Genomic DNA, 12,375 nt, shown 5'->3' with positions numbered 1-12,375 from the left:
CAGCAGGAAAAAAAATTATGCATCATTTCATTAACTGCCTTTATAATGCATTAGAAACTTTGAGGAATTATTTAATAACTGTTTACAAATAATAAACAGTGTTGTTAAAATGGATCTTTGCAGGCTTGGATGCTGATTGGGAGCAGTAAATTATCTTGACTAATAAAAGCAACAGAAAACCTCTTCAAATTTAGGAAACAGAAACCTAGGGAGTATAAAACATTTGATGCCTAATAGCATAAGGCAGTTATTTCAAGTTCATACATTTTCATTCCAGTTTTTCTTCTCTTTTTATCTTTTTTATTTCTCTTGAAAAGATGTTAACTTTAACATTATTACTGTACTGGAGAGAATTAAGTAATTCTTCATTTTATCTCTGTGTAGATACTGCCTAGTGGCTCTGCTTAGTGAAATTTCCAGGAAAAAAGAGAATCTGTACAATTTCAGATGGAACTTGTACAATCAGAGGATACTTTCTATTGTGTTCCATTAGAGAAAATTAATTTATACCTCAAGAGAAGTCTGTGTATCTGACCAGACATATTCTCATGTAACTGAATGCAGACCTTGACCTTCAAACTTTTTTTCTGTCATCATAGTTCTCTGAACTTAACCTTGTCTGTCCTAATTCTATTGATTAATTCTTTGTGATTAATAGTCTCACATAAAGACAGAACATATAGTTATCAAGGTATTAAGAATGTTCATTTCTACTTTTCCATGATGGAATGTGTTCTGCATGAGCTTATGTGGGTTGAACCATGGGATGTGTTGTCTGAACGTGACTGAGTTATCTAAAGATCTCTTTCCCAACACTAAGAAAAGTTTTGAAGAAGTCATAGTAGTTTCCCCAAAGGTGGAAATAAAAAGGGATGGTATAGGATAGTAAAGTAATAATTAATAGATAAAAATAAAAGTAGAGCAAAATCAACAGCTTCACAGACATAGACTATTTCCATCCCTGGAGAATGCTGATAGTTGTTAATTAACTGATAATTAGCACTAAAAAGATTTGCTTGAAGATTAACCTTAATGTTTATGATCTGTCAGTTTTTCCCTTCCAGAAATGCACAGATTATATTTTTTTTTTCCAACTTGCATTACCAGTTTTGTCTTCTAATGTCTTTATTCCTATGGAGCTGAATTCTAGAAGACACAAAGCATACCTGGATTGTAATGGGAGTTGAAAATCCTTATGCAGCTGTGACTTAAACCTGCCAGGTTTTCTGGAGACTCTGACCTTGTAGGCTGCCTCTTTCATGTGGGTTGTATTGCAAGATCATTAACTTATATTTTTAAGTGTCCAAACACGTCTCTTATTTGAATTGTGCAAGTCCATACAAACTATGCAAGACTGGCTGGAAAGTGGAAGTGGGAACTGAAATGCTCCAGGACAGAACTCAACCCTGAAATAACCCTACTTTTATTTTTTTAAACAGAGCCAAACTGTCTGGGCAAAATCAAGTTTGATCTCTAGTGGTATACAGTGATAGCACTGACAGAGACATCACAGTCACAAGGTCTGCTCCAGGGGAAGGCTGATAAAATGGCAATGTCCCTGGACAGCCATTACTCCTGTAGTGAACATGTTGTTTCTCCCCTAAAATTGTAGTGAGATATTTTAATGATGGGTCATTATGAAACTGAAAATAAAAGACTTCCCACAATCTCCGCTCTTCTCTAATAAAAATACATCTTTCTTGGGTTACAGGCATTTTTAAGAAACACTTTTTGTCCGTTTCATTCTGGCTCTTGTGCCTAGATCCCACTGCAAAGTTGTCAAAAATAATAGGGTAAAAGTCAGGATTAAAAAACCCCCATGTCATCTTATTTTAATTAAAAAAGAAAACAAGGACATATATATAAGGGGGGGGGGGGCTGTGATTAATATAGGTGGAAGAAAATGCAGGTTGGCTTTCCTTTTTTTTTTTTTTTTCCTCCCCTGAAATAGTAATATTTCTTTCCATTTAGAAAATCTGTTACAGTCAGCACCAGCAGTCCTTCCAACTAGAACTCTCAGTGAAAATCTATAGGTAGGCAGGAAGTTTTATGCAGGGCTCCTTTAAAATAAACCTTTACAGAGTGTTTTATAGGGATTGCAGCATGGCTTAAGTGCACTATGAAACAACACACAAAAGTTCAAAGATACTATTTGTAAAAGATTTAGCCTAAAAAAGAGTATAAAGAAAATATCCTGGGATGGTCTTTTGACAATATAAAAGGGCTGAACCCAGAGGAGTATTTCAGGAGGAAAACTGGGAAAGGTTTGGAAAAGATTAGATTCCAGCATTCAATGTAGATCAAGAACTCTTACACTGTGAAACAGTTTGCTTTGTGTTTAGTTTATTTGGAACTCTGCTAAGATAACATCTTTCAAGGAGTTTTAATTGCTAAATTTTCCCACTAGTTTATAGAAACACTATCTGCTGGAAATGAAGTTGTTGCTTCTTTTAATTAGCTAAAGTAATTTAAGATTCTAGACATGTATCATCTTGCACATCTTCTGCACTCATGTTTTCTTGTTTTACTTCTCCACCTGATGATTTATGAAACTATTACACAATGGAAAGAGTTAACCGATCCATATATAGGGTATACAAAGCATAAAATAAATGAACTTGAGAAAAAATGCTCCTCTAAATTCAACTCAGGTTTAGGAGTTATATTGCATCAAATTGTAGCTATTAAGATTTCAGACAGAAGTGTGTTGGTAATATTTTAATTAACAGTGACTAAATTAAAATTTGTGCAAATTGATAACAAAAATAACCTTTGTAGTTGCAAATGGTTCCAGATTATTAAGAACGGTCATATCTAATGTTACGTATCTTACTGTCTCGGGGTCTTAGATACAAATTCACAAGTGACTGCTTGCTTTGCAATCATGGGCTATGACATAATGTTCAAATAAGAATGACTTGTCAGTTTGGTGTTTTTGTCAACATAGTGAAATAATTTGATTTTGAATTTTTTTTTGCTTGAGGTTAAGACTGCAGTAATTTTATAACAAGGATGATTTGTTGCTGTTGAGTCTAAAACAATGAGAATTTCAATAGCTCTGGCTAATGGAGGAGAAATGTTAGTGTTAGTCTGTTATTTCTTATTGAGGAAATAATAGGTGCTTGTATTTGCACGGTTATATGAGGAGCCCCAAGTGAAAAAAAGTTCCCATTTAGGAAGCTCTTTCCAGTTAATTAGATAACAGTAAGTGTTAGAGCAATATTACTTCGTGTCCTTATTGATCAGAAGCAAATGAAAAATTCCTCTCTGGACACTGCAACAATTTTGACACTTTTGGTACCTAACTGGAAATGGAATATTTTGTTTTCGTCCTGTAAAAGCATAGTGCAGGTTGCAAGAAAAATGGAGCTAAAGGTCATATTTGAAGTACAAACAATTATTTCACTTACTATAGGAGAAATTAGGTTCTTCAAGAACTGTGAACATGCCATCAGGAAGATAATCAGAAATCCCATGAAAATTAGATCTTCCCCCTAATCATTTAGATTAAATAATATTTTCCAGGTTTCTGAATAGCTTTTGTGAGCCTGATCTGGTTGAACAGCAGGCAATTGGAAAGGAGGAACAATAAACATTGGCCAGCTATGCCTAATAGAAATCTGCCACAGATTTCTTGTGCCAAGTTCAGCACAATCACCTCTGCTGTAAAAACGAAGTGGAACAAAAAAGCAATTATAGTTCTTTTGGCTTTTTGTTGACTCATATTCTTAGGCCTCTCAAGCACGATGGCATGTTGTCTAGTGTAATGGAGTCCTGATTTTTCTTGATGTGTATGGCTGCTCAGAAAAATTATCTATATATGTAGTCAGTGAAAATATTTAGGTTATCATGTTTCCATACAACTATGTATGCACAAATCTTCATACTGGAATGTTGTATGCAAGCCATTCAGGTGCCCTCACTCATCTCTGAATGTTGAAAGGGTAAAGTTTGGTTTCATCCAATGCCAGATATGGTGGGTTTAGCAGAAGACCCTAGATGCTAAATTACATATATGTGAGAAATTTGATGGATTGAAGTTTAGATTATGACTCAACAGTGACTTCTCTACATAGAGAAAGCCAGCAATCTTGGTCACAGTTGCTGCTTGATGTTTTCAAACACAGGTAAACAGAGAGCTCTGCAGCCCAAACTGTAGACTAGAAATTTTGGCCTCTTGTTTGAAGAACTAGAGAAAATACCACTCGGCCCCTCATTGCTTATTCTGAGCTTACCTCATTGGTTTTGTGTCCTTAGGGTTTGGCTCCAATTCCCTTTACTCCCATCATAATACACCCACTTACAATTGAAAATGAAATGCTTTTGGTTGTATTCACTGTTTAAGAGAGGTATAGAGCTCTTGTGTATACATGACATTTATTAGTTATAAATAATTTTTAGAATATTTCAAGGTAGGAATACTATTTCTAGAAAGGGCTTTCTAGGCAGAGTTCAGAGAGTAACTGCTGGACTAATGAAATGAAGTATAGTATAAAAATTAATTTCAAAGTGGGAAGAGGAAAGTTTTGTTTAAGCTTTAGTTAAACACTTTGTTTTGGTTAAATGTGACCTTCTTCTACATTTATACCTCTGTAATTAGAAATACATGAACATCTTATCCCCTAGTTGTAAATTAAAGAAGAGTTTATTCCCTTGTTGTGCTGTATTCATTAAGATATTTTTTCCCAGAAAATGGATTACTAAATTTTCTTTGATGTTAGGATAGATTCTAGTAAAGACTTCTTTCCATCCAGTGATACGTGATGGGATTTGCTCTCTGAGTAATATATGAGAACATTGTTGGTACTTTACTGTTCAGTGCATTGCAGAATGCAATTTCACATGAGCATTTTTAGGGCTTCTCAAAGGATAAATTTATAGCTCAAAACTTGGCTAAGAGATATCTAAGTGGAAGGAATATTGTGGACAGTTATCATAAAACAGCCATTCCCACAGTAAATTTTTAGAGACTTACAGCAGGCACTGGTCCTTCCATTTAGAATAAGATTAATGGCAGATGAGTCAATAAATTCTTCACAATGCATTGAAAATTTCTGCTGCAGTCAGGATATAATGGTGGGTATCATCATTATATTTGAATTAATTCTGTTTGTGCTGTGAATTTACTGTTATTGTAAATATGTGTATTCAGGGGTCTCTCTTCCAAATAAGTATTTGGGGGCATCTAATGGTGCAAGTCTTCAGGGAAAATGCTAAATATACATTTGTGACAAAAAGACTCACATAATAGACAATAGTTTTCATCACAGGTTATTGATAGAGGAAGAAATTAAACATGACTATTCCTGCCATAGTTTCTTAGTAAAAGTATTCTTGGATTTGGATACATGTTCACACAACAGATCATAATTACGCTGTGGTAGGAAACTCAATTTCTGCTCTGTAAATTTATTATAAAATTCTTATGCAGCAAGACAAGTTCATCACTCCTCAAGAGGTTTCCCAGAAATTAAGAGGAACATCCAAACCAATAAGAAACCCCAACAATTTTGTGATTAGAGCACTATCCAGCCTGTAAGAGAATTGGATTAACATTCCTACACCATCTGATTAAGACCAGGGACTTCACCCAAAGCTCTCAGGCAAAGACTCTTAATCGCTGAACTATGGGGGCTGTATCTTTTGCTAATAAAATAATGGCAAGTATAAATCTGTGCCTAATCTTTATCCTGAGTATAAGAAATCTTTGGCATTCATTTCTCCCTAGCACCCTGATGATATTTAACTGGGAATCTTATATTCTTTTCTAGCTACTGTATAAAAGCTTATCAGCCACTTATTCAAGTATTCTCTGTAACCAGTTCCATTCAAAATTAGTTTCTGAAGTTAAAGAGCTGTTACTTAAACAGTTTGAAACAAACCCAAATCATTTTAGCTGAAAGCGTTTAAGAAGCCATCATGGAAGCTTATGTTCTGGGAGATTCAAGAGGGTAGTTAAAATCTGGAAGGCTAATGGAACAGGAGCATTAACCTCTACACAGCTGGAGTACGATGATGTGTCACAATTTCTCAGCACTGTTTTGTTTTGGTTTTTTTTTTTCCCCATAAAGGCAAAAATTCTTCTTGTGTGGATACAGTCATAGACTCACAATTTTTCTGCCTCTTCATTTGACATTGTAAAAGTCATGGAGTGGCAGGCTAAATGAAGAGGTAGAGCAGTCCTTTTCAAAGTGATAATGACTGATATCCTATCTGTAGCTCTTTTGCTTATTCTTAGCTGAAAGGACTGGCAACCAGAAACTGATCTTGCTACTTTATTCCATTCTCCATTTTCATTAAATGGCTCACAAGGGATAATGTAAACAGTTTTAGCTGTAGTAATATCTGTAAATGTTTGAAATTTTATTACATCTGTTCCTGTGGTATGTGAGAACCTCACAGTCAGTGTTCATCATATTACTGTGATTTATCGAATTGTATCTTCTCTGTTTTTTGATGGAAAACTAAAATGCAGACAACAGTGTAGCTAAGGGTTCATAGGACATTTTGGGTAGTGGAGATTTGAATTCAAGTCACAGAATTGCAGCCAAGTCAGAGGAACAACTTGTTAAATGAAACCACTTATTAAAATTAAACCTGAATTTATGAAGATTTTTCTTTACCTGAGTTGGAGAATATTTAATAATTGCTCTGTGATAATTGCATTGTTGTAAAAAAATATCTGAAGGAGGGACTAGGGAAATCATCTCTTCTATAAATATTGAGTTCCATTTCTGCCCCTGTGATTAACAAACCATTAATTCTAACAAGTTCAAGCTGTGCTTGGTCCTGGGATATGTTCAGTTATTTCAATCAGTGCCTTTTCAGTGATCAGTGATATAACAGAAGGGTTATTAGTGTTTCATCTCAGTTCAACGTCACCCAGCTAGGGAAGATGCTTGCTGCACAGAAATGTGGAGAGGTCTCCTTCTCTCACTGAAAGGGCAGAGAACCAGAGATTGGAAAATGTAAGGTGGGATGAGATGACTTGTTTCAGAATAAAGCCTGGGGGGTAAGATTTACTTAAACAAACAGGAAAGTTTGGCTTTTAACCCCTTTTTTAATCCCAAACAAAATTTCAAGATCTGGTAAATTGGATTTGTTTTGAAATGGTGTGTTTCTTACCAATTACAAATTCAGCACTGTCATACCCAGATCTGAACCCAGCTGAAAGGCACAGCTTGTGAAGTAGAGAGTGTAGTACACTAACTAATTAGCCTGAGGAAGACTTAATCATGGGGATCATCTCTGGGAAGGTAAAAGATTGTCTGAAAGGAGGTATTTTCATGGGAAGGCAGAGCGCGGAAGTGTTGAGAACAGCTGCCTGTTCCTCTATAGCGCTTAGACCACATGAGCTCTGTGATTTGTTACCCACTTGAAAATCATATATTATGTTTTTATTCTGTGCTGATCAATTTTATTTATTGTTATATTTCATGTTTGATAACTGGAAATAAAAAACGACTGAGAGAATTTTTTATGGCTTTAACCAACCCTCTGAAAGAGAGTCATGTATATAAGTCTGAAAGAGATTGATTCTAATGCACATAACTCAAGGCTTCAATATTTCTTAAAAGTTCAGGTTGCTTTTAGAAACTGATACTAATGAACAAAAATCTTGGTGGAAATTCAGATCGGTTTGTTTTACCATTACTGACTCATAGCAACCAAAACAGAAACTGGGAAAGATAAAGGGCCTGGAGGTACAACAGCCATAGCAAAGCAATTATAGTGTAATGTGGAAAGGTAAGACCTTGATAATTCCCTTGAAGTCTATGCAACTATAATGGCCTCCTTAGTCTCAAAAATCATAAATAATTAGGATGAAATATATCCGTTTGCAATAATAGACTTTTTTCCCTAATTTTCGTAGGGCCACCAAGCAATTGCTCAGTAATTTTTCTACATTTTTCTGCCAGTTGATGCAGGCACGTCATTTGTTGGTATAACAGTAACCCAGAAGAACAGGAGATGCTACAAAGCATTAGTAAATCTGCGTTTTATTAGGAATATGAAATTATGACATGACTCACAAAGAACATTCAATACTTGTACAGATTGCACCAACTAAATGGAGTTAATGTAAGTTAAAAACATAAGATCTGAAAGATGATATTATCCCTCAGGTATGTTCATAAGTACTATATTTTTTTAAAGGCAAGGACAATTTAATCCTATTTTAAGTTGCATCTTTTTCAGGGTTAAAAAAAGCAACTGTTTAATAGTATTCAACACAACAATTTTCAGGAACAAAGTCTTACACAAAAGCAAAAAAAAACTTTTTAAAATTCATTGAATCACAAAACCTGTCAGCAAGTACATACAGTCAACATATGCCAGAGATTTAAAAGGAACACCTCAGGAGTATAAGGCTGCATCATAAAGCCTGATGAACTATTTGCAGGAGTGTTCATCACAAGGGAACTTAAAGAGATTCCCCTATCAAGACTGAAGTTCTCATAACTGAAGTTTCAATAGAAGAAATTTTAGAAGAAATATTGACATTATACATACTAACAAATCCCCAAGATCAAACTCACATATGGAAGGAAGTGGGATGTACCATTTTCCTTCGCTGCTCCTCAGGCCTACAAGGAGTGTTGGTAGAAAAGGTGCTTTTTTAAAGAAAGAGACTCCTACAGACCACTAAGTCTGATTTCTGTGTCAAGTGTTTTGATAGAAAATACATAGAAAAGTACAATTATTAGGATTGTATTTATTACACTACCATACAATAATCTTACCATACAGTCATATACAATACAGCTTTTAAAGAGGGAAGTCGTGCTTCAATCTGTATACAACTTTCCTGAAGAGTCTGAGAGGATATGAATAGGCATGGTCAAGGTAACACTGTGCGCTTTCATATCAAATAGCTCTTGACAGGGTCACTCATCAAAGGCTGTCAAAGAAATAAAGTTCTCAGAGGTGCTGAAGGACAGACCCATTTTGAATTAACCACAGATAAAAAAAATCCTCCTGTTGTAGGAGTATCATCTGATCAGTTTGGAGAATTGGGAGATTGTCAGTAAAGCAACAGAATACTTTTCTGGGACTTCACCATTCAACACATGAATGATCTGAAAAGGAAATGAACACAGAGGTAGAAAAGCTTGTTCATATAAAATTTTTAAGGATAGTTAAAATTAAAACTAACTGTGGAGAGGTACAAAAGGATATAATGATAATAGAATGGATAGGTGATAAATAATGTCACCCAGTGCAAATTTATATAATACCTAAACCTAAAAATATAATACCTTTATTAGATATTATCAGTAAAGAGATTAGGGTGCCACTGTGGATGAACATCAGCTCAAGTGTAAAAAGGTAAATAGTATTGAATCATGAGGAAAGCAACAAAGAACAAACAAACAAAAAAAAAGGCAAAAAAAAACTGTAATAGAAAGATCTACAGCTTCATTATTGCTGTGCAGTTCTCATCTTCCCATCTCAAAATGATAGAACGGAACTTGAACTGGTGCAACATGGGCACTAGCAATGATTACAAGTTTATTAAAGATTCACTGTAAAGAAGGATTAATAGTCTGGGATTTTTCATTCTGTAAAAGACATAGCTAAAAGGGGATATGACAGATATAAAATCATGAATGACTCAACTGAAATGAATCAGAAAGTGGCGATCATAATCACACACAAAAAAAGCCAGAAAACAGTAAAAGAAATCACAAGGAGTGTAATTAAATTATTAAATTTATTAACACAATACAAGCCATTGGGAATATATATTTTTGTGACAGATTAGAATAGGAATAATTTCAGTCTAGGCTAGGGAACATTTTGATTGACAACAATTTGGTTGATGCTCTGACTTTATTTTCAAATCCAGGACACAAAAGTTTATTTCCTTTTTTCTACAAAAAAGTACCTTTTAAGATTTAATGACAGAACTGGTTCAGAATTTGCCTTTTCATAGAAGGGGCAGGATTTCTCCACAAGTTCATAAAGCAATGTCAAAACATTGATTTAGTCATGTTTTTGAAGAAAAATGGATCACTAACGCTAGTATATATAATACTTGCATGATTATATTTTTTTAAAAAGAAATCTACCGCTACTTATAAAGCCACATTATTTATAGAATTACATTGTTTGAGTTAAAAGCATTTTATGCTTTCTGCTTCTGTTATGTGATTCACATGTCAGTCACATTTAGATTTCCTAACTGAACTTAAGCCCCTAAAGACATATTTAAAAGCATATATGTTTAGACTTCCTCCCAGATCTAAACTGCAGAAGCCTGTGGGACAACAGGAGGAAGAGAACACATCCCCACTGGAAACTCCTGAGTCTCATAAGGAACATTTGAAGGGCTAGAAGTATATGTTTTACCATTTCAACCTTGTATATTATTTTTTGCTCTAATGGGTTGTGAGTTGTTTTTCCATCGCTCTGCCAACTGGTCTTCTCTCAGCTGCAAATCTCGTATTCCCCTGCTTCCATGTGCTCCTTTCTTTTCTCTTCCTTGCATAAGATATCTCTTCCCTCTCCTTTCTTTTCCTTTGTTGTTCCTATTTGCTTGCTTTAGATTTCTTTAGGGACTTGACTGATTTTTATAGTTTTAGACCAGACTTGTCTTGTTGCTACTGTGTCCACAAGTCAAATTTTATTGTTTTCCTCATCTAAAAATCTGAACAATTCTTACTGTGTTTAATATAGCTTTAAATTCCTGAGTACCGCAGTAGCCCATCTTCTGTCTAACCAAACACAGCTGTTAGAGTCATATTCTTCTCCTGTCATGCTGATTATGACATTTCCTCTAGGCCGCATCAAATACAAACCTCTCACCTCACCTTATAAAACCTGTCTCCCTTCCCTACTCATTTCTTATTTCCTAAATTCTTGTCATTCTCCAAAACTGTCAATCACTCCACAGCAAATTCCAGATAACTCTATTGGTTTCAATGTTTATCTTTTTCTCATTCCTGAATGTTTTTCTAGTTGTATTTTACCATACTAAGCATGTTGTCCTGATAAAATTAATCATCTCCCAAATTAAAAGAGTCACTGAAAGTGAAATAACTGAACTTTGTATGTGTTTGCATATCTGTGTTTGTATATGTGTACACAAATGTTCTCACATCATTTGAGTTTTTCTTGCTGAGCTTAGAAGGGCCTCCATCGAACACAGCATGATATGTTGATTTATTTGTCATAATTGTCACTGCACTGGTAAACAAAGCTTTGGTCTATGAAAATTCTCACCCTTCTAAAATTAATTGCCTGCTTGAATCTTTCAAAATGTAAATATTAACCCATGTTTGAGAAAATAAATCCTTTTTCTTAAGTTCACTGTTGTGCTGTTGGTAACCCTGAAGGGCATTTTAGAATATGTACTGGACCTGAGCAGAGCATATCAGATCAAATGAGGCTATCTCCATCAATTACTAGCTTTACTTCTGGGCAGGTTCGAAAAGCAAATCACAGGGTTTTTCTGTGATAATCTCAACAAATGGAAAACTGATGATATTTCATATTTTAAACATTCCTTGTTTTCCAGGTGTGATGGGGGAATATGAACCAAAAATTGAAGTTCATTTTCCTTACACAGTTACAGCTGCAAGGGGAACTACTGTTAAGATGGAGTGTTTTGCACTTGGCAAGTAAGTACAGATTCTTTCGTAATTAGACATCATTGTTTATTAAGATGTGACATGCCTAATTTGTGGTTTCGTTATTTTGCTGGATTTCATTTTCACAGACAGTCCTTACTGCACGCTCAAAGTAACCAATTGACTAAGTAGCTAATTATGAATTCCCTGCCCAGCCATTTCTGTGGACAGTAATTCATTCAAGTTAAAAGACTTTCTGTCAAAATGAAAAGTAATGTTCTTGTAAACAAAAAGAGGAAAGTTTTTGTTTTTTTTTATTGAAAATTTTACCAGACTCACCCATTTATTCACTGTGATACTATAAATCAGTAAATTAGAGTTTATTCTGCCAAAATATCATAGTTGGAGATAAACAAGGTTAGTAGCACTTTTTTCCCCAAATGCATAGTTTATATATGGAGCTAAGAGCACAGTGTTTTAAACATGTCCTAATACACCTTGTAGCAGTGCCAATTCTCTGGTTTCTGCCTGACCTAATAGCACTACTAGAGAACAGGTGTTTGGTATTCATGTCAAGGGCTTTTTTATATGTTTATTGATAAATCAATTTAGAGGGAGAAAGGTTTAGAAATACCTCTGCTATTTCATACAAATTAAATAAGAAGTGAAAGTACTTCTATACACTATTCAGATCACAGAATACAGGATGAAATTGATAATATTTTTATTTTGTTGCGGCAGTTACTATTACTATTGTTGCCGAGAGTAAGGGTGGCAAGGGTAGTATACAGTCAGACAGAAC

General features: G+C 34.7%; 1 protein-coding gene across 1 annotated transcript in view; it reads left to right on the top strand.

The window, feature by feature from the left end:
* Positions 1-12,375, top strand: part of LOC104158003 (contactin-5-like) — a gene marked incomplete at its 3' end in the record, with an annotated part of 66,132 nt that overhangs the window by 28,058 nt on the left and 25,699 nt on the right. The window contains exon 4 of the mRNA XM_009695560.1: positions 11,522-11,624. Within this exon, the coding sequence (XP_009693862.1) occupies positions 11,522-11,624 (103 nt within the window). The remainder of the gene's footprint in view (positions 1-11,521; positions 11,625-12,375) is intronic.

This window comes from Cariama cristata, unplaced genomic scaffold (genome assembly GCF_000690535.1).
Source record: "Cariama cristata isolate BGI_N322 unplaced genomic scaffold, ASM69053v1 scaffold6502, whole genome shotgun sequence".
NCBI classification, from domain to species: domain Eukaryota; kingdom Metazoa; phylum Chordata; class Aves; order Cariamiformes; family Cariamidae; genus Cariama; species Cariama cristata.
This window is presented reverse-complemented; position numbering and strand designations above follow the sequence as displayed.